The sequence below is a fragment of the Natator depressus genome, chromosome 13, assembly GCF_965152275.1.
Source record: "Natator depressus isolate rNatDep1 chromosome 13, rNatDep2.hap1, whole genome shotgun sequence".
Taxonomy (NCBI): Eukaryota; Metazoa; Chordata; order Testudines; family Cheloniidae; genus Natator; species Natator depressus.
The window spans coordinates 30,328,269-30,351,232 of record NC_134246.1 but is presented as its reverse complement, the minus strand read 5'-3'; the positions used below and the strand labels follow the sequence as shown (position 1 = coordinate 30,351,232).

Genomic DNA, 22,964 nt, shown 5'->3' with positions numbered 1-22,964 from the left:
TTGGTAACATGATATAATTTATGTAGAGTTTTTGATGTATTAGGTATTATGCCTCTTACCTTCCTGAAGATTTATCTAGACTTAAAACTTCCTCAGATTTTTGTGTGCTATATTGTACTTCAGCTCTTATTGCCTGTTCTCTGCTTTTTGACTGACGTTTTTAATATTAACAAATAAATAATCTGTTATGACTCCCAGAAGTCTGAACTGATAAAACAGGTTGTGGAAGACTATAGAGTAAATACATGTCACTACTATGCTCATGGGAAAAAAAAGTTAATCTGTAACATAATGCTACCTAATTTACATTTCTTCCTTTGAAGGAACCTGGACAGTTTAGTTCCCTCAAATTAAAAAAAAAATGTATTTGCCACACTGCTTTTATAAAGCAACTAATATTCTTTTGACTAGTAATACTTGTTTAGTAGTATACTAATGTTACATGTTAATATAATCTGTTTGTATTAGGATGTTGCTTGTTGCAAACATAATTCAATGAGCATATATTTCATTTTCTAAAGAATGGCTTTATTAAATGCTTCTATTGTGTATTGCAGAAAGCAGCAAATTGATTTCTTTCTTCTCTAGGAGTTGCAGCCTTTACGAACAGTGGGTGTGAAAGATTACCCAGATATGGTATTAAGTCTTGTTGCTCTCATTTTGGTAGCAAGAATCTGGGCAGAAGGGCTGATAACTAATACTGATGTACAAAACAAAGTTGTAAAAGCTGCAGTATTCTGTCATTATTTGTAAAAGTGTTGTTTCAATCTTTTGTATAATAAGGAAATATTTGAATTTGTTAAAAGGACATTGTTATGGTATGGCAACTTAAAAATGTTAACTATTTATTATCGCCTTGAAGAGGTCTAAAATTGAAATCTGTTCCAATTTTTTTACCCATTGGTTTGTCATAGGCTGGTTTTTTGTTTTTAAACAAAACTCTGAAGTGTTTGATGTTTAAAACATTATACATTAATTGCAGTGATTTTGCAAACAGATGTAGAGTAAAACTTTCACATTGGAACAAACTTCCAAATGCATCAACTTTAAAAATATTTGTATTAACAATATGTTGTCTATTTTGCATAAACTTTCTCAGAATTGCTATGGATTACAACATTTTTATCCCTAAACTATCGCTGCTGTTTATCTGAGCTTCAGTGAAGTCATAACATTGCAATTGTGCTGCAATAACCATGCTAAGAATATCATAAATGAAGAATTATGACCTCACTGCAAGATCTAATAGAAGCTGGGTTTTGTGGAATGTGGACTTCTTAAAATCAAAAATAGGTTTAGTTCTGGTGGGGAACACAGAGTGCTCCAAGCCACTTTCACTTTGTATATAGACTCCTTTCAAGTTTGTTCCGGTATGAAAGAGGTGCCCTTAGTCATTTATAGGAAAAAAACAAGGTTAATCCTGCTCCTGGGTTCCTGCCAATGGTGTCCCTTCAAACAATTTAACTGCTATCAAGCATAAAGTTCAAACTGAACGTTTGAGTTAGTTTAACACAGAATACTGCTTCTTTGTAATTACAAAATTAATAATCCTCTCAACACTGTGTAAATCGTATTTGCTTCGTGTATTGTGCTACATGTTGCACCAGTGCAGGCAGAAGTGCAGAGGTGTCACGTTACACATTGGCTAACTGCCACTGTCCTTTCAGTTTTACATTGGTTAAGCTTTTGAATTTGCTTAGATTCATATATACTTTGAATATACTCTTGATACGTTACTCAGTGACTAAGAGTTTGAAGTACATATTGTGTTCAGGATGAATTTTCATGGTAAAAGTACTTGAAAATAAATATAACGTACTGCCCTCCTCAGTTTGTACGGCGCTATATAATGTTGCCAAGTCTTGCATTCCTGACTCTCTGCACTGTTTTCCTGCCCTGATATAAGAAATGTCCTGGCGCTGATTTTATTTTTAATACATTACATGTGAAGAATTTATAATTCAGCAGTTTGATAACAATGTCTATTAATAACGTGGTACTGCCTTCTAAATAATAGATTAGTGACCTTCTACACAGCAAACTTATTGTAAGTTGTTGAACAGTGCAGATATAGAATTTACATTTTAATCTCTAAAAGAAGCTTCACTGGTATAAATATTTACAAAGGGATGACTCTTTAAAATATAGTGCTTGATTGTGCATTTCTAAGCCGGCTCCCACGTATTTGATTCTCCCCAGATGGGAAAAACAGACTTTGGGCTGGCTAACTCCTGGCTTAGATTGGGAGGCTGGTCTTTAGACTTTTGTTGCTACCTAATAACTAATTAGCCAAACTGCTTTGTCCAGTAGTGTCAGAGAGACCTTACAATGAAAGGTGAGGGGTGAAAGTGAATAAGGACCAATTGCAGCTCCCTGCTTCCAGTTACGTATCACAGCCTGGAATGCTGTACCCAGCAGAAGACAGGGTTGTCACTTTGGGATTGGGAGCAGAAGCCGATGGCCTAACTACAAATGTTTGTTTCAGATATGCAATATTGCTTCTTTATAGCTTTCTTTTTACATTCTTCCGTTCCTCTGCGGGCGTGGAGCCTTAGATTACCCACCTGATTTCCTTTTTTTTTTTTTTTTTTTTTTACACTATTCAGAGTAAATATGTGTAATAAACTATGATAGTGGTAACTAAACTTTCTCTTTGTCCTGAAAATATTGGTAGACTTTCTGTGATTAGTATCTGGACAGGTTCAATATCTTAAGCACCTCACAGAGAATGTGTGGAGAAAGTGAATAAGGAAGTGTTGTTTACCACTTCACAAAACACGAGAACACAAGAACCAACAAAATTAGTAAGCAGCAGGTTTAAAACCAACAAAAGGAAGTACTTCACACAGCGCACAGTCAACGTGTGGAACTCTTTGCCAGGGGATGTTGTGATGGCCAAAACTATAACTGGGTTCAAAAAAACATTCCATAAGTTCATGGATGATAGGTCCATCAGTATAAGCAAGGATGGTTAGGGATGCATACCCATATTCTGGGTGTCCCTAAGTCTCTGACTGCCAGATGCTGGGACGGGATGAATCACTTGATGATTGCCCTGTTCTGTTCATTTCTTTTGAGGCATTGGCCAGTGCTGGAAGACCGGATACTGGGCTAGATGGACCATTGGTCTGACCCAGTATGGTCGTTCTTATGTTCTTAAATGCCCTGCCATAGCCTATTAATTTCTTTCTTTTTTTTCTTTTTTTCCCTAATCTTGCAAACACACTTTCGTCTTGTATCCTGGTTTCTCAGACTGGCCTTAAAGATATTAGTTTCTCTGCAAACCACAAAGATTAAGCGCTCTATCCCACAATGATCTCCCGTTACATTTTCTAAGACAGATGTTGGGGGTGGGGGAGCTTTTTATTGAAGTGGAGGGTGAAGTGGATTGTCCTTTGTTAGTTTCATTCAGACCTCTCTATGTAGAGTAAAAGTGAATTGGTTGTTCTGAACCCATGACTAGAAAGAAAGTGGCTTTCTACAAACTGTCTGCATTCCATTCTACCGTCTGGTGCCCTCACTCCTCCACTTTCTTAGGTGCTTATGTGGGTGTTTGGTCACCTTTTGATAAGCAGTGGTCTGTCATGTAGATTTAACTCAAATGCTTTTCTGGACCGCTTGTCAATCTCTACTAATACTGAATGATAGATGCTTTTTTAACTCTGTGGTGTTTGGGGGAATCTTTGATGCTAATGATTTACAGAATGCCTTAATATCTAGTCATACAGATTATGCCATAGGGCTCTAAAAGTACTTTGCACTGAGTTTTGCTTTATTTTGTTCTTCAGGCATTTCACGACCCCGGTCAGACAGTGCTCCCCCCACGCCAGTAAATAGGTTGAGCATGCCACAGAATACTGCTATCAACACAACCCCACCTCATAACCGAAGGCATCGGGCCGTGACTGTGAATAAGGCAACAATGAAAACCAGCACTGTAAGATGTTATGCTTCAGTATTTTTCTGTTTGATCTTGTTGATGGTTTCTTCTGCTTCTGTGTATGAAGGAATATAAAATTGCCTTAAAAATCTCTAATAGGGTGAAACTTTTCTTTTATTGAAATAGGTTAGCACTGTTCACACATCAAAAGTGCAGCACCAGCCGTCATCGTCCACCTCTCCATTGTCTAGTCCAAACCAGACTAGCTCTGAGCCTCGACCACTACCAGCTCCCCACAGACCAAAGGTTAACAGCATCTTGAACCTCTTTGGATCATGGTTATTTGATGCAGCATTTGTTCACTGTAAACTTCATAATGGAATAAATAGAGACAGCAGCATGACTGGTAAATATTGCTGACCAAATATATGTCACTCTTTCCTTGCTTACTGACATTTCCTACCTGCAAGATTAATATTTGCTTAATCAAAAATAAATAAATAAATAAATTTTTGAATGCTCTCTGATAAAGCACTGTATTATGGTTAACCCTTTCCAGCTGAACTAACCCAAACTGGCACCTTTGCTAGCAGCTCAGCAGAGATCTCTTCTGAGTTTGGTTTTATCTTAGAAATAAAATATCACCTAGACTTTAGTACATACTTGTTAAATCAAATGTTACTAATTAGATAACCAGGCAGTTTCCATTATGTCAGCTAGGAGACTGTTATTAAACAAAAGAAATGCAGTGCAGTGAGGGAGTTTCCCTTTGTATCTTGGAAAAGCATCACTTTTGAGTAAGAAACGTTGTTTGTTTTTTTTTTCTTATAATGGCAGTGCTTTAATACATTCACATGAAAAGACTGGCAGCATCATTACAGATGCCGTTCTGCATCATGTAACTTCACTTGACCTTAGTGTGGGAGAACAGGATTTCTACATCTTCACAAAAGGAAAAACTCAAGCAAAATCATTCCCTTTCAGTGGTGGTTAACCACATCAACAGACTGGTAGTTTTCAATCCTCCTAACTGTTAGATTTGTTTTCAGTACTATTGAGTACCTGGTTTCCATGGCTAGATCTGTTTGAGATATGGCATATTGTAGAAGTAGTGCTCTCTGTATTGGTGGTGGTCTGTTCAACTTGTTCTTCAAGTAATAGGTCAGATTTAGTGGCTTAAAAAAGAAAAAATCAAATCCATAACCGGGTAGGAGAGGTTTGTATTAGCAAGTTTAGGTTTAGAGGTGGGACTCAATAGCAATTAAATTGGCTAGCTTCCATGTTTGTCCTGCAGAAAATACATTCTTTGATGTGTTAAGCTGATATGATATAATTATTCAGTGAGTTTTGCATTGTTTGTTCTAAATACGTATGTCAGGCATATAAGGCCTGATTTTCAGAGGTGCCCTTGACTTCAGTGGGAAATATATGTTCTCAGTTTCTCTGAAAAATCAAGCCAGTAGTACACATTTAGAGAGAGAGAAGTGGCTGAGCTTAGGAAAACTGAACAATTTAAGAGTAAATTCACACCTGCATGCACAGATGAGCAAACTAATACCTTTGTTATTAACAGGGGTTATTAACAGGGGTTTCATACCACTTTAAACACTGAATTTACCACTCGGTCTATTTGTTGCTTAAGTTGGACTATTTTAATAGTTTACAGGGGTTCTCTTAGAACTGGATGTAGACATAAATAAAGTATGAGCAATTTTGAATAAAATAAATTTGCAGTGTGCACAACATCTGAGCTGTACGTTTACTCCACTCACTTCCTTACAGATACTTTTGCTGCGTGGGTTTTTAGAAGTAGTTCTTAAAACCAAATTACTTTTTACGTACCAGTAAATGTCAGAGACTGAGAGAGAGACCAAGGAATAGTTTGGGGGTGTTAATTAAAACATCTGGTTGTCCAAAAATTGTAACTTGGTTGAAGTAAATCTTTCATTCTCCAAAGCTGCTCTGTGCTAGCCAAGCCAGTGGATATAAGTCCTATGCCGTTAGAGGGAGATTGTAATATTTGTGCCCCAGTGGAGGGACATGGCTTTCTGGCTGATGCTTTGCAGTTTCCTGTCTCAAGCAGTTAGACATAGCTGTCTGGATGGGTGAGATAGACCTGTGTCTGTAGTTGCATAGACTATTTTAACCCCAATCTTTTTTTGCCCATGAATGGAGTGCTTTGCAGTCAATTCTGTCCCTCTTTTATGCTCTCCAGAGCCCTACAGGAAGAGGCCAACCTTTGCCTGACATGTCCTGCTGATTCTGTTAGCAAGAACTGCCCCGCAAGAAGGCACTTACGATACAATGATGATAGGCCACCTGATGAAGACCCAGATAGACAGAAAATAGTGTTCTATTTCTCTGTGGCTTGGAAGGTAGAGGTTTGGTTTGTGAGCAGAAACCTCCTGAATTTGGAAGTCTGACCCAGTCCATGCAATTCCTTGATTTCACTACTTGTGCATTTCTCCCATTCCCACAAGGAGGAATGCCTTCTTGGGGGACAGCTTTATTTATGTCGTGATACCGTTTAAGGAGAAAGCTAATGTAACACTCTCAGAAAATAAAAATCCTTTTCAGGGTTAGCCCTTTTGATTTTGAGACTCCCAAGTCCTGTAGACGAAGGAAGATACAGTTCCTTTCCTTTTCAGAGTTATAGATTGCCTGATCAATCTTTCTTCAGGTCAAGAGTGACTAGTTTGGCCCTGGCAGCTCCTGCATACAAATGGACTTAGGTCCACAACAGCCATACTGTTAGGAGGCTCTAGTGGTTTGCCTTCACGTGAACTGACTGCTAGTCACTGTGCCTCATAGCTTCTTACTTGAATTTGCCTATATGCCTGGTGAGATACCTTTTTTCCTCATCTTCATATAAAAAGGAATACAATCCAGGAAATTGAGTCTTCTGGTAAAGATTCAAGCTCTAGTACAAAACAGTTGGAGAACATACTCTTTGGTATGTCGAGGCATTTGGATTCTGATCTGTTCTGTATTGAACTTGAAGTCAATAAAAAGTCCCTTCTCCGCTTGCTGCCCTGCGAAATGAAGACTCTGAGCTCCATGACTCAGCCAGGCAGTCCAGGTAGTTTGCTTTGTGCTGGCCACCTACAGACTGTTCACCTGTACATTAATCCAGCTTGCTGAAACCCCTCTTCTTCTTCATTCTGCGTCAGTATTGATAATTTGTGGCCTTTGCCTTTCGGCTCATTGCAATGGCTCGTATGCTTACGACTTGTCTGCACTTGAACTAGCACTTAAATAACTACATCAGTTGTAATTCACGCCTGTTGTGATATCAGTGCAGAAATGTTAATTTTTTTTATTATTATTTTATAAAACTTTTAGTGCTCAGGAGGTCTTTTAGCTGCAGAGTGTTAGCCAGACATCCTCATCATATAGATGAGTAACACCACAGAGCTATGCTTCTGTGTCCATCTGATGGTTGAAGGACTTATACCTACTTTGTTGAATGGAATAGAGAGAATTTTGAAGTAACTAAAATAAGGGGGGGAAATTACCACTAGTAGCACTAAAATTTTACTTAATCCTTCAGATGCTCACACTTACAACTTTTCCTTTTGAAAGGATCCTGAAGACCTTTTTGTTTTCCAGAATTGTATACTTACCTTATTTGTATTGTGTGAGACACCCAGAATGCTTCAGCATGTAAGCCCCATATAAATAAAATGCTGTCTAGCTAAGGCTGAGAGACCATCCCAACCCAGGTAGACAAATTCATGCAAGCAGGGCTTGAGCTAGCATGCTAAAAATAGCAGTGTGGATGTTTTGTTGCACCAGCGGAGGCTTGGGCTTGCCACCCAAGCTCAGACCCCTGCCCACCCTGACCTTTTGGGTCCAAGCTTGGGTGCTGGTCAAAGCCTCCACCAGTGCAGCAAGATCCACACTGCTGCTGTTATGAGTCTGTGTACCCGAGCTGAGAGGCTGCTGCCAGAGAGCACCACAGTATGTGCTGCCATACGAACAAGGTGCATTCTGAGAACTTAGGCAATTTCAAAAGGATCCCTTTACTCAACTTTGTGACACATCACTTCTCCCGTTCTACAGTAGATTCCTTGTGATGGTCTTTATGGCTCTGTCTTCCATGAAGCAAGGAGGCAAAGAGCTGTCAGTCATAGCCAGTATAAAGGAGCCAACCAATAATGTTCCCCCTCAGTTCTTTGTCTCCTTGTCCTGGAACTCCATACCTCATGACTCCGCTTTAATTTTTTTCTCTAACTCTCTCTCTCGTTCCATAGAGAAGGCAAGAATGAGAAAAATGTGGATGTTGGGGAGAAAAAGGGAGGGGAGGGTTGGAGAGCAAGCAAATAACCTTTTCTACAGATTCCACAGCTGGATCATGGGTCAAACAGGAAAGAATCTTTTAAGGATCCAGCAGGAAAACTCTGTCCCTTCCACCTAACCTTGTCGTGACCAGAGGGGAGCTTGGGGTTAGCCTGCCTCCTTTGGCAAGCCTGAGCTGTTCCTACAGATCATCTGGCTCCTTCAACATGGCATGACTTTTCTGCTTGTTTAGGCAGCCAGCCTCCAAACTCCTCCCTGAGCTGAGAGCTCTCTGCAGTCTTTATTTGAATGACAGATTACTAGCCACCACAGCAGCTAGCAAGGTAAACCCAAATGTAATGAGCCCTCACTGTTTTCAGGGGCTCTGTCTCTCTGATTTTGGACCCTCATTCACAATGAATGCAATCACTGCCCCTTTTCTGCCAGTTCAGATTAATCTTCACTGTCATTGGGAAAGCTTACAATGGTGCCCCTTGCACAGCTGAGTATAGCCTGCAACATCTCATAAGTTATTTTCAAACACTCCATTTTTGTCTGCTTCTGCTTTGGGGTATGTGTGGAGTGTCTTCCTTCAAGCAAAGAGTATTAATGAGACTCCACTTCAGGGTAACTTCTGTATAATTCTGAGTACATCTAGAGTCTCATGGCCCAGGAGGATCCTTTGCCACTCTGCATTCTCAGGCCTATCTCTCAACATGGTCTCTTGCATTCTGACTCAGAAGCAGCAACTTGTCTGCTGGCTAGCCAAGATTCTTGTGCTTTGGGGGTCCTATGTCAGTTAGTGCATGAACTCAATGGACTGAGTTGCATTCCAGGTGGCTAGAAATTTCCATCTCTTATCAGAGATGGATGGTATTAAGATCTACTGCTTCATAATATGCACCCAAAAGACTTAACTTCCTTTTATGAAGTCTTGGGGTAAAGGAGAGGTGATCTGTTCTAGATTCAGGCACTTTTGTGTGTGTCTCATTCTCTAGAATTAGACCACGTGGCAGGTTCCCACTCCAGGGACTGTTCCTTGTCTGATGTCCAGTTCATCTTTGTGTCAGCAGAGTTGCCCATTAGCCGCTGGTGGCTAATTACCTGATCAGCAATAGATATCAATTTCTCCTCTGTACATTGTAACTGCTTCAGTAATTTTAAATTCAGTGAGGAATTCTGTATGGCTTTTTATGCAACTTGCTGGGCAGCAGATACTTTCAGCTGTGCAGTTTGGAAACCCCAGATGGGTGATGCATTGGATCTTAGTAATTGTTCAGCTTGCTATCATGGCTGACTTAGAACAAATGCTTCCCCTCAGTTGTGTAATGTCAGCTGCTAACAAGTTTTTGTTGGGCATTTGGGAGACCTTGAAAGGATATCCCCTGAGTGCTACAGTCATGGCTGAATCTATTTTCTTAATAGAGCTTTGCTCTGCTGACTTCTCCAGACCATGTGTCAAGTAACATGTAATGGATTTTAACCCAGCCCTCTCGACAATTTATCTTTTAAGACTAAATTTCTCTAGTGCATGTGGGATGATATCCCTTGTGTCCGGTTAAATGACAGAGATTTGATTGCCTCTTGTAGTATGTCTACACTGTGATGATAAACGTATGACACCAAGTCTCAGAGCCCGGGTCAGCAGGCTTGGGTTGCGTGGCTATAAAATTGCAATATAGACAGTGAAAGACAGTCTCAGTGCATCAGTTGCCTTGGGGACTCTCAGGTTTCCCAAAAGTGCAGCTTCTGTGTGGAATTAAAATCTAGAGCCAGAGAAAATAGGGAGATCAAACTTCTTCAACTACATATGTTGGGGAGCTTGCTGTGCCCCGCCTCTGATCCATGCAAGGGGGACTCCTCCTTCCAGTATGCCAGTCTCAGAATAAGTTGGCTACCTCTGCTGCCTCTGAGCCTCACTTCTTGAGGACCACTAAGAGGACGAGCCAAGATTCTTCTCATAAGAGATCTGAAGACCGTGCTTTGAGTTCTCCAGGTAGGGAATCCCCTTCAAAGAAGTCGCAGTTGCTGATAACTCTAGCCACTCATCAGTCTTCGACCCAATACCTATGAAGCTGCTTGTTCCTCAGGTACCAGGGCACTTAAAGACTTTAAAACTATCTGTGTCTGATAAGCCATGAGGTGTCTCTGCTCACTCGATACTGAAGATGTTCACTCAGGCCCGTCTGGACTCTCTCAGAGCGTTAGAGACTCATTGTACTGTCAACTCCCACAATCACCATTACTTCGGCTCAGGCCATGAACACTGTACCCATGACAGTCTGTGTATCACAGGAGTTTAGTTTTCCCTAAGACCTTGCTGTGTCTGAGACGCCTGGCTCACCATTGCTCAGCTGTGATCCGGTTTCGGTACCGAAGACGTCGAGATCCCCAAACACCTGTCCAGTATGGACAGTTTTACCTCATGTTTCTTCCAGTGCTCCACCATGTCAGAGTGATTTGGAAGAGGAAGACTTTGATGAAGGCCATGCCTTGGTTTCTCAAATATCTGTCCAAGGCTCTCCTCTCCATCCCCAGAGAGGCTTTTTTTCCAGAGTGTATGAGGAAATTGATCTCACTTGTGAGAGATGTCTGCAACAACCATCTTGTTGGTATGAGCACTCATACCAATGGATGCCTCAACCCATGCTATATGACTCACCCCCTTGGCCATACTGGGACCCCCAGCGGTCTTTCTCCAGCAGTTCTCTAGTGCCTTGAACACCTGACCGAGAGAGACCACTTTCATCACGCTTCCTCTCTAGGAGACCAGAACCTCAGGAAGAAACCATTGAGGAACAGGAAGCGATGGCTGATAGACGTCTCTCCATCAGCCAACAACTCCTCCTCCTCATCCATGGATAAAGCGGTTATGCCACCTCTGACATCTCTGGCTGATGATTTTAAGCAGTTTCAGGATCTTGTCAAGAGAGTTGTGGATTCTTTACAGATCTCTCTTGAGGACGTTAAAGAATCACATCATAAGCTTCTTGACATCTTTCATACAGCTTCATCTGCCTGCATTACCCTATCTGTTAACCTTTGCAGGGTTCAGGGGGGCTCCATTATCTGGCACACCCGAGCCACAATTCTGCCCATGTGCAAGAGAGCAGATTAGAAACATGTCCGTTCTAAGGCCTCAGAATTTTTATTTTCTCATACCTTTCCTAACTCCTTGGTGGTCGAGGCAGTTAATAAACATGGAAAGCAGCACCACTATATAAAGATCATAAGCACCTTGACCTGTTTGATAGAAAATCATACTCACCAGCTGCTTTACAATTCAGAATCAGCAACTACCAGGCATTGATGGCAAAGTACAATCATACAAATTATACCAAGATAATCTCCTTTTATTGAGCATCTACAAGCAGAACATAGAGAGCTATTGCAGAATGCTAGCTGCTCGCCAGAACATCTCTCCAGGCCTCTCTTGATGCTGCTGATACTCCCACTCTGATTTCTATGATAGTAGTTGTGAGGAGGGCCTCCTGGTTTCAGCTCATGGGATTTCCAAAGGAGGTCCAGAATATGGTTGAAGACCTTTCTTTTGATGGCACTTAACTGTTTTGACAGCACAGAGGAATCTTTGTACATGTTAAAGGACTCCAGGGGCCACTTTGTATTCTCTGGGGATCTATAACCTGCCCACAAGAGAGTCTAGTAATCTCAGACAGGGCAGAGATCCTGTCCTGCTTCCCAGCGTTTTGATCTCACACACTTCCACCTTTTAAGCACCAATTTTGATGGGGTGGTTGAGGTCCTGAGCTACCATCCCTATTCACTGCAATGATTCACCTGCCTTCCTCCCTTTTTGGCATCTGTCTTTACCACTTCCGGTGGGCTTTTGAGTCTCTATCAATGTGAATAAGTGCATTTTGGAGATTAGGTTCCCAAAGGGTACCATCCACTTTACTTCTCTTCTGCCTGCCAGCACCCATTCCCCATCCCTCTTCAGGGACCCATCTCATGAGCACTTTCTAAGGTAGGAAATCAACTCTCTTCTACTCTTGGGTGCTATAGAACCTGTTCCCAGGCAGAACAGAGAGAAGGGGTTTTATTCCAGGTACTTCTTGGTTCCAAAAAAGAGAGGCAGTTGGAGACCCAGCCTAGATTTAAGGCTACTCGACACCTTTTGTGAAATTCAGAATGGTAACACTTGCAGCAATAATTCCATCACTGGATCAAGAGGACTGTTCTTAGCCCTCATCCTTCAGGACGCATATTTCTGTACAGCGATCCACCCATCTCTCAAAAGGTTCCTATGTTTTATTGTCGGTTGTGGCCATTTTCAGTACAGGATCCTCCCTTTCAGCCTCTCATCTTCCCCAAGGGACTTTTCAAAGGTTAGGGCTGTCCGATATATTTTTCTGCAATTTCTACCACTGATAGGGGCAAACACATAAAGGTCATGATGGACAGACATGTCATGCATGTTTTTTATACCAACCAACCAGGAGGGCAAGAGCCCCTTACCTCTGCATCAAAGCTGTCAAATTTTGGAATTGGTGCATATGCAATCAGTTAGTCATCACAACAGCTTACCTTCTGGGAGCTCAGAGTGTGACCATGGATACGCTTAGCAGGCACTTTTATTTCAAGATTGCAAGTGGGAAATAGATTCATTGTACTTTGGCAATGGGGCACCCCTTGGATAGACCTGTTTGCCAGAGCCACAAACAAGAAATGTGCTCAGCTCTGCTCCAGAGGCAGGCTGGGTTACCGATCCTTGGGGGATGCCTTTCACCTTCAGTGTCTTTTTGGGTCTACTGTACGCGTTCCCTCCGACTCCTCTAAAGAAGGAGAAAGCCAGAGTTTTCTAATTGTTCCAATCTGGCCCAGACAGACATGGTTTCCTTACTTTAGACAGCTGGCCACTTGCTCACTGATCACTTTCCGGACAACCCCTCATCGTCTCTCCCAGGAAGGTGGGCAGATTCTTCACCCTAGTCTCAGTGTTCTTTGTCTCAACGCATAGCTGGTTGATGATTCATGGGATTAGAAACAACCTATGCAGAGGAAATAGTGCTGTTACACAGCAGAAGCTGTCTGTTTGGTACTTACTTGAAAAAAAGGACAAGATTTGGCTGCTGGTGTGACCTCAAATGCATTCCACCAACAACCTCATTGCTGTCAGATATATTAGACTGCATCCAAGAACTGAAACACTTGGGTCTGTTGCTGAGCTCCATTAGGGTTCACCCGGAAGCCATCTGGCTTTCTGTCCCTTAAAGGGGGTTATTTTGTATTTCCTTACCCAACGACTATGATATTCCTCAGGGAACTTGGAAATCTCTTCCTGCCAGCCAAATGTCCTACTCTGGGTTGGGACCTCAGTCTGGTTCTTAAAGGCCTTACAGAATCGCCATTTGAAGCAATGACTACCTGTTCACTCCTCCGTTTATTGATGAAAACAGCATTTCAGGTAGCCGTTACGTTGGCTTGGCAAGTTGGGGAAATAGGGGCACATATGGCATGTTTTTCAAAGATAAGGTCACATTACAGCCATGCCCCAAGTTTTTACCAAAAGTATCTTCGGAGTTCCATGTTAACCAGCCTATTCACTTTCCTGTCTCTTACCTTAAACCTGACATGGGTAAGGAAGAAGTGTTGTTATACACATGCACGCACACACGATGTCAGGAGAGTCCTGGCCTTCTATTTTGACAGGACTAAATCTTTTAAAAGTCTCCCAAATGGTTTGTGTCGATCGGAGATCGATCAGAAGGGTCTGCAATTTCTAAACAAAGACTTTCCAAGTAGATATCCAACACTAGCAATGAACATCCAACTGCATTTGTTGTTTCTACCAGTCTCGCAGTCTCCAGGCTCCCTCGGGCATGCAAACTCACTCTACAAGGTCTATTTCTACCACAGCAGCCTTTCTGAAAAATGTTCCCATTATTGAAATATGTAGAGCCACAACTTGGGCCTCTCTACATACCTCTGCTGAGAACTATGCAATAACTCATGACTCTGCTTCCAGTGCTGCATTTGGCTCAGCTTTACTTTCTTCAATATTGGACTCTACTCTGAAGCACCCTCCTCCGTAAAGGGAGCTGTTCGGTAGTCACCTAGAGAGGCGCACCCGGAAGGACACTACTTCAAGAAGAAATGGTTACTCATCCTGTGCAGTAACTGTGATTCTTCAAGTTGTGCCCATTTATGGGTGCTCCACTACTCACCCTCCTTCCCCTGTGCGTCAGAGTTCTCTGCTCTGGAGCTTCGTGGTAGAGAAGGAGCTGAGGGTGGTTCGCCAGCGCAATGCTGTGTAGCAACAGAGTGGAGCACGAGACCAAGTAATAGGTCTGTGTGGGCTGAACCAACACTGCTATGTGAAATGTCTGATGAAAGGTGCAGGGGGCACAAGCACACCTACAGTGGAGCACCCATAGGGGGACACATCTTGAAGAACCATAGTTACTGCACAGGCTGAGTAACCGTTTCTTTTGGTTTGAAATGAACCTTTTTTTTTAATCCACCAAACCAAAAACCCAGCTATTTGCTCAATGGCTAGCCTTCGTATAGAGAATATGTTGTAGGGTGCTGGAAGAGGAAATGAGCAAATGAAAGGAAATTATGCGCCCCCCCCCCAAAAAAAAAAAAAGAAAGAGAAAGAAAAAGCTCTGCAGGATTCCAGAGGTACATCGTAAACCAGGCCACATACTGACTGTCGCACATGTCAGAGAAATACATATGCAGCTCTGACTGTTCCAGACAGTTCCTTCTTGACTGACCAGCAAAGGATCCCCTTTGTAGAGATGCTATGTGTCAACAGCCATTGTGCCAACCCTTCACCCATTCTCAGACACACCTCACTGGATATCTTTCTGTGTCTCTAGTCCTGCCTTCCGATCAAGTCCAGTGCAACCGGCAAATGTCACCCCAACCAAGGAAGAAATGTAGGGTGAGATTACACTTACTGAGATGGTAGTAGTTCTCCTTGGTGTTCATCTGATGACTTGGAATTCAGTACCAAGACCCCTAGTGCACTGAGAGACTGAGGCTTGGTGGAGTCCCTAGCTCTGCAAGCAATGGCACAAAGCCCTGCAGTAGTGCAGTTCCAATCATTGAGCTTAGCAGGAGTGTGGGTAGCCTGATCCACAACACAAAGATGGGTGTGCTGGCACTGAGCTCAGCTACACAGTGCTCCTAGGCCTGTTAAGGCTCCATCTTCCAGAGCCACCCACTTGCTAGACTTCAGTGTGACACTCGAGTGTCAGAAGTAGCGAACTCCAACTCATTAGATGCACCCTAGGGAGAACCACCACCACCTCAGTAAGTGTACGCAGCATTGTGACCAAAAGCCCCAAACTGTCAGTAATTAGCTTATTTTGCACAGGTAGGCACTCTAGGTGGACTGAACGTAGCAAACCACCCAGACTGCCTGCTGAATTATAATGCCTAGAGTCTCCGTTTGGAAGCTGGAGAAGGGACTTCACTGTCTTTGGGTCCAGAACAGGTCAGAACCTAGATACTTGGAGATAATGAGAGAGAGAGAATGTCCCAAGCCTTTGTCTCCCTCACAGTTCAAGGAACTGTGGGCTGTTTGGTCAGCAGTACTGGTTTTCAGCAGGGTGGCACATGACAGCCAGTAGAGAGACTTGGGAATGTGCTCTACTGCCTTCACAGGACAAAAAACCATGAACTACAGGAGTTACACCAATCTCTTGCTAATGTGCTAAGACCAGGTGAATCCTGGAGGATGAGGGGCTAATTCTCAGCTGTGTATCCATGGAAGGTGCAGCTGAGAGGGTGAGCCACCAAGGAACTGGTGGCAACTCACTGATCCCAGTATGCTATAGAGCATCCCCTAGTCTGCTCTACAGTATTGTGATTGGTAACATCCCCCAAAAGCCATCTGTCAGCTGGGGATTGCCGGAGTAGGATTTGCTCACACCATGCTCCTTTCTGGCTCCCCTCTGCCCTCAACATATGCCTTACTCTGGGGGATGTGATGTGAGGAGGTGAGGTCCAGCTGTGGGAATTCCCAGCTGTTTGTTTCCAGAATAGCACTGAGAGATTGTATCTCAGCTCATGATCTGTCCCAAAATATTCAGAGAAGCAGTTTTTACAAGGTAAGTAATTTTTCCCTTACTGGTAATTGTTTGAAGTTTTCCCTCTTTTCCACCTTTCCTTGAGAATTGCATCTAAGGTGTTGAATCTTTGTCATTATTCTGCTACCTGTTTATTATTTCTGCTTTGGAAGCTTCTTGACTGAGATGGAAGTGGGCAGGCTTGTACATTTATACTGGCCTTTGTTGAGGATTCTTTGTCATCTTGCTTTCTGGAAGCTGGAGCCATAACACTTTAGTATAAAGAATTTGTGGTTGGGGAAAGAGGAGAATTGGGGCAAGCAGCATTACTGGTAAGTAACGCTCCCATGTGGGTTCACCCCAAGTAAGCAAGTCTTATGATACTGTGCTAGTGTAGTCCTGTAATATGCTTCATGTACAGCATAGTCCAGGAGAAGCACAGCTTGAGCTGGGATGGGTTAATACATTGATTTAAAGACCAAATGTACATTAATATGAACAAAACTGAACGTTGTTAGTATTTTGTAGATTTCTTTGTTCATTGTTTTGCATGGTACTTTCAAAACCATAATTTTGGACCTGAATGCCAATTTCTTATGTGTTTAACAAGCTTGCTATGTCATAAAGCTTTTAATCTATTTTTTAAAAAAAGCGAAAAGCATCTTAACTTATATTACAATTTCACCATCTTTAAAGTATTTTATAACTACTGCTGTCCTTTGATTTGTTTCCATTTTATTTCTATTATCTTGCAGCATCTTTTATCCAAATTCTTCTTTCTTATAAATCTTGTAAGTAGGAACCAGTAGCTTTTCCTTAATTGCAGTCATGTTTTTTTTCTTTTTTCATAATCCCATATTTTTATTTGTAATGTCATTGTCATTGTCTCTTGTAGCTTTTGCACTTTTACTTGGGAAAGACAAGTAATTTTTTGTGTGTATGTTTTTTGAATGGGGAAGATTGTTGGCAAAAGCAAATTAATCTGCCTGAATCAGTCCCATCATTTATGTACTATAGTCTGTGATCATGTCATGAATTTCAGGACTTTGCACTAACCATGTTTTTGTTTTGTTTTTTAACTTAAAGCTTATTTTTATACAGACCTAGTGTTTGATTTGTATGCATTGTGCATGTAGTGTTTTTTTTCCAACTATACTATATTGCTGGATAGCTTATTTAGGACAAAAATGGCTCATGGGAAGATGCATAAAGATTTGTGCTTATTTGCCACTTATGCCATAAAAATCTTTAAGGTAACAAACATCAAATAGTTTACACCAAGAATTTTAAAAAGAAAAACTGAGTAAAGACTTTTGTTAGGAACTTTCTAAAAATTAACTCTCCATACAATTTGTAAATAATGTAACTGGCAAAGCATAATCAGGACTTCTGTTTGTATGACTTCAAACTCCTCACCCTTTGCAAATCTGATTTTTTTTTCTCCCCCCCCACTCAGCATCCCAGGCCCTAAATTGTGTCTGTTACTGGTGGAATTCTGATGTGTTCCTACACAAAACCAAACCAGCCTGTATGGTTTTTGAAGTAATACTGGCATATGATTGCCTTTCCTAAAAATCACAAGCAATGTGCTGTTCCAGTCTTTGGGGATCCCACAGGGAAGTGTCTCTCCTGTTGCCCAGGGAGTACTCAGTATCCTTCTTGGCTGCCACTCCAGAGGAAATAATGGGGCAAGCAAAGTGACTAGCTTTCTCCATGTTGTGCACATGGCACTGACATAAGGGCTAGGAATATCTCTAAGAGGAATTCATAAACTACATTAGTTATGTCACTCACAGATATATTCTGCAGGAAAAGAAAACAATGCTAAAGAATGGCCAACCTCACTTAGGTCCATGGGGCTATCCAAAGCCATTTTGATAGTTTAGAAATGTTTGTAGGGCATGTTGAAGAGTGTATTTAAAAATTTTCATTAATACTATGAAGTAGCCACTAGGCAACTGCCCAGTTTTCTGGTAGCTGACACCCGGGACTGGCTAACTTCAAAGATTTCCATGGCAATTACAGGCACTGTGTGGTGGAGGGACCAGATCACAACAGCAACTTTCAACACATTCAGACATATCCCACCTCTCTTGCAGCCGTCCCTTTCACTCTGATATGGGTCCTGTCCTCTTCCTGACTTCTGGAAATAGGCAGGTGACTTGCTTCAACAGTAGAGGCCAGAGGGATAAGCTGGGCCAGAGTAGCTCTGTACTCAAGAGGCAGTCAAAAAGATCAGGGAGTCAGGAAGCATAAAAGTAGTCATCTGCTTTTTTGGGGAGGCGGGAGGGGGATGGAACAACTTCAGATAGTGACAAGATATCTTAGGAGATGGCAAGGGAAATTAGAATGTCTAATTTTCTAAAGGGGAAGGGGAGCAGGAAGTGAGATGAGTGGAATGGTGGATCTTTTTGTGCACAAGGCAGGGAATTAGTCTGATGTGCACCAATACGCACATACTCAGTGTAAGTGTACTCTTCTTCAGTACACAATGCTGAGGGTGACTATACCCATACATAGGGTCTGAAGAATTAATAGCACTCCTGTGTTAGGGAAGAAATCAAATACCCTGAAACAGGTTTTTAAATACAGGCATTGATTCAAATACAGTGAACTAGCAGCTTCATCATAATCACTAAATTTGACGTGATCTTTGTGTCCTGGATCCCATGAGCCTGTTTTGTATGTTGACAAAACACAATGAAAACTTTTACTTTTTCTCTTTCCAGCTATAGCAACCCAAGCTAGCATGGAGTTTCGTCGGAAAGGATCACAAATGTCCACAGACACCATGACTTCCAATTCCACATTTGATGCAAGTGAATTTCCTGATAACTATGAAGCAGGAAGAGCAGAGGCATGTGGAACGCTATGTAGGATATTTTGTAGCAAGAAGACTGGGGAGGATATACTGCCAGCTTACTTATCCCGGTACTAAAGTATCTTCCGGTTGCTTTATTGCTATAATTTTGTGGTGACAATCTAATTTATTTTGCGTAAACAGCATCCAGTTTGGTCCTGAATCTTGTAATGCTAATCAATGGATAATTGGTCTTTAAAGATGCTGCATCTAGGAACCTCTGTTTAATCAAGGGGGGATTTCTTGCCCTCTCTCATCAACTCAGTTATATCGGGGTTTTCTTGAGGATGCAGAATATATCCCTTTCTTCTGATGGCTTTATTTGGCTCTTCCATGGTAATCTTTTCTCTTGTCCACTATAAGACTAAAATTTTTTTACTACACAGACACAAGGCATATTTGTGCATTAGACATTGAAAGATGTTCCTATATAGTCTCCAGTTTTGCAATAATGAAGCCACGTAGGCTTAAATTTGAATATGGAAATCTCATGAGATGTTCTCTTCCAGAACCATTGTGATTAGGGCTGTCAAGCAATTAATCATGCGATTAATTGCTCTGTTAAACAGTAATAGAATTCCATTTATTTAAATATTTTAGGATGTTTTCTACATTTTCAAATATATTGATTTTAATTACAACACGGAATACAAAGTGTACAGTGCTCACTTTATATTTAGTTTTGATTACAAATATTTGCACTGTAAAAAACAAAAGAAATAGTATTTTTCAATTCACCTAATACAAGTACTCTAGTGCAATCTCTTTATCATGAAAGTTGGAGTTACAAATGTAGAGTTATATACAAAAAAAAACTGCATTCAAAAATAAACCAGTGTAAAACTTTAGAGGCTACACGTCCACTCAGTCCTGCTTCCTGTTCAGCCAATCGCTCAGACGAACCAATTTGTTCACGTTTGCAGGAGATAATGCTGCCCACTTCTTGTTTACAGTGTCACCTGGAAGTGAGAACAGGTGTTCACGTGACACTGTTGTAACCACTGTCACAAGATATTTACATGCCAGATGCTCTAAAGATTCATATGTCCCGTATGCTTCAGCCACCATTCCAGGGGACATGTGTCCGGCTGGTGACTGCTTCAGCTCAATAACAATCCAAAGCAGTGCGGACCAACGCATATTCATTTTTGGCATCTAACTCCGATGATGAAAAAAGCAGAAGGTTGATTTGGTTTGGTTCAGGTCCTGTAGTTTCCTCATCAGAGTCCTACTCTTTTAAGACTCCTGAAAGTATGCTTCATGCATCATCCCTCTCAGATTTTGCAAGGCACTTCAGAGTCTTAAACCTTGCTTCAAGTGCTGTAGCTATCTTTAGAAATTTCACATTGGTACCTTCTTTGCATTTTTGTCAAATCTGCAGTGAAAGTGTTCTTAAAACAAACAACATGTGCTGGGTCATTATCTGAGGCTGCCATAACGCGTAATATATGGCAAAATATGTGTAAAACAGAGCAGGAGACATACTATTCTCCCCCACGGAGTTGAGTCACAAATTTAATTAATGCATTATTTTCTTAATGAGCATCATCAGCATGGAAGCATGTCCTTTGGAATGGTGCCCGAAGCATGAAGGGGCATACGAATGTTTAGCATATCTAGCACACAAATACCTTGCAATGCCTGTTCTCACTTTCAGGTGACATTGTAAATAAGAAGCGGGCAGTATTATCTCTCATAAATGTAAAGAAACTTGTTTGTCTTAGCGAAGAAGTAGGACTAAGTGTAGGCTTTAAAGTTTTACTTTTTCTTGTTTTTGAGTGCAGTTATGTACCAAAAAAGTTCTACATATGTAAGTTGCACTTTCATGATAAAGAGATACAGGTACCATAGTGCTATGAGGTGAATTGAAAAATATTATATCTTTTATCATTTTTACAGTGCAAATATTTGTAATAAAAATAATATAAAGTGAGCACTGTACACTTTGTATTCTGCGAAAGATTCACATAACCAACAGGTGGGAGGGAAATATTTTTTTTTAAAAGCAGGAATGGCAAAACCAAAACCTTTGCATGAGGACTCAATAGAAAATATCGCAGGCTGGATAAAAGTAGTCATTTAAACCAAATTAGGTTTTTTATATTTAGAGTTTTATTTGCATGTTGCTCGTTCTTAATTTAGCAATATAAAATGGAAAGTAGAATGCTTTGTACTTTTTCCTTTAGTTTCCTAAATGTTAGTAGAAACAAATATGTAAAAATCTGAAATTCTACTAAGAAATTTCATACTTACAATATTTACCTATGCTGAAAAAGACAAGACCGGGGCCTTGTTAGCATCCTTACTGTGTGAACAACACAAATTTAAACAAAATTGGTAAGACTCTAACCTGTGCTATATTTGTGACTAACATCATCTTCCAATATATGAACTTCCAGAAATCAAAGCTGAAATTCTTTGATATGGGTATATTACTCCATCAGAGTTTGCAGTCTGAAGTCAATGGGAATATGTGCTCCTAAGTCATTTAGGAGCATTTGAAAATGCCACCCTTTGGTTCATATGGATTCAGGAGCATAACTGTAGGCTCCTGGTTATTGAAAAATTTTGGTCTGTATTTTAATTTAAAAGATTAAAAATAGGTATTGACTAATGACCAGTGTAGTTGCTAATGCAAAGGCTCTTTTTGTACAAACCATTTAATCCTGTCTTTCTCTTTCAGATTTTACATGCTTTTAATTCAGGGTTTGCAGATAGCAGATTTCATTTGCCACCCAGTGCTGGCCAGCATTATTCTCAACTCTCCTCCATTGTTCTGCTGTGACCTGAAAGGGATTGATGTGGTGGTTCCTTACTTCATTTCTGCCCTTGAAACGATTCTACCTGACAGGTAAATACTTTTTTCATGTAGATGTCACAATTTTTCTTTTGACATGTTACTTGTGAATAGTTTTCACTAGTGCATTCAAAACGGTACCCTGAGGGTCACTGACCCAGTAAATCTAGGTTAAACAGCAACATTAGTGCTTGGTAATGACTCTGGCTTTATAACAGTAACCATAGTGCACACAGCCTCTTGCATTTCCTTTCCTTTAACAAGGCTTGGCAGATTTGATTTTTTTTAAAATATAATTTTGATGGATAATATCAATATTTATTTTAAAGCATTTTTTATTTTTAATGATTTAAGTTTTCACATTTCTGGGAAATTATGGGCGGCTCAGCCAGTAAGGGAGTCAGGCAATAATAATTTAATGACGCTATACGTTGAGATTCAAAATGTTAAAGCTTTATAAAAGTTAAAACACAAATTGCCAACATCGCATGTCAAAATATACAAAGGAAATATCCTTAAATCAACTTTAATAAGTTCTCAAACAGTATTTTTTGTACTTTGCCAATCTGTAAATTTCTATTAATATTGCTGGAAATATTTATTGTCTGTTTGTGTGTGCACAGTGAAATTGACATTTACCAATTAAAAATTGAATCCTTCCAAACCTAGCTTTAACTAATTATGTTGTTGGGGTTTTGACCCAATACTAGCATGTTACCTTTCCAAGGAACATCATGTTCTTGTCCCCTAGCTCCCTGCTCCAGGTGTTATGGTTGGTCATTTTGATAATGCAGCATTGGAAATAAGTTGAGTTGGGTATCATTCGAAAACCCTTTCTTACCCATGGTACTGAACATGACAAACCTAGAACTATTATCTAGATATGTATTCAAGAACATGTTTAAAAATCAACGTTTAAAAAATTATTCTTTAACACAGACAAGTCAGACATGCAGTCCTCACAAAGTTGAATTGTGGCCCTCAATTGACAAGGCTGTGTTATCAGGTAGTGCTCAGAACATCATACCCAATTCATTTTTTGAATATTACCAATGACTCCAAATGGAAGGAGCACTTAAGTTGATTTGCCATCATTGGCAAAAAAACAAACAA

At 40.8% G+C, this 22,964-nt stretch overlaps 1 protein-coding gene across 4 annotated transcripts in view; it reads left to right on the top strand.

The window, feature by feature from the left end:
- Positions 1–22,964, top strand: part of RALGAPB (Ral GTPase activating protein non-catalytic subunit beta) — a 118,070-nt gene that overhangs the window by 40,273 nt on the left and 54,833 nt on the right. For 2 of the 4 annotated variants that reach the window (XM_074970362.1, XM_074970361.1), the window contains exons 8-12: positions 3,789–3,937; positions 4,067–4,286; positions 16,950–16,985; positions 18,924–19,125; positions 21,738–21,905. In XM_074970362.1, the coding sequence (XP_074826463.1) occupies positions 3,789–3,937; positions 4,067–4,286; positions 16,950–16,985; positions 18,924–19,125; positions 21,738–21,905 (775 nt within the window). The remainder of the gene's footprint in view (positions 1–3,788; positions 3,938–4,066; positions 4,287–16,949; positions 16,986–18,923; positions 19,126–21,737; positions 21,906–22,964) is intronic. The other 2 variants (XM_074970364.1, XM_074970363.1) reach the window with 1 other exon arrangement.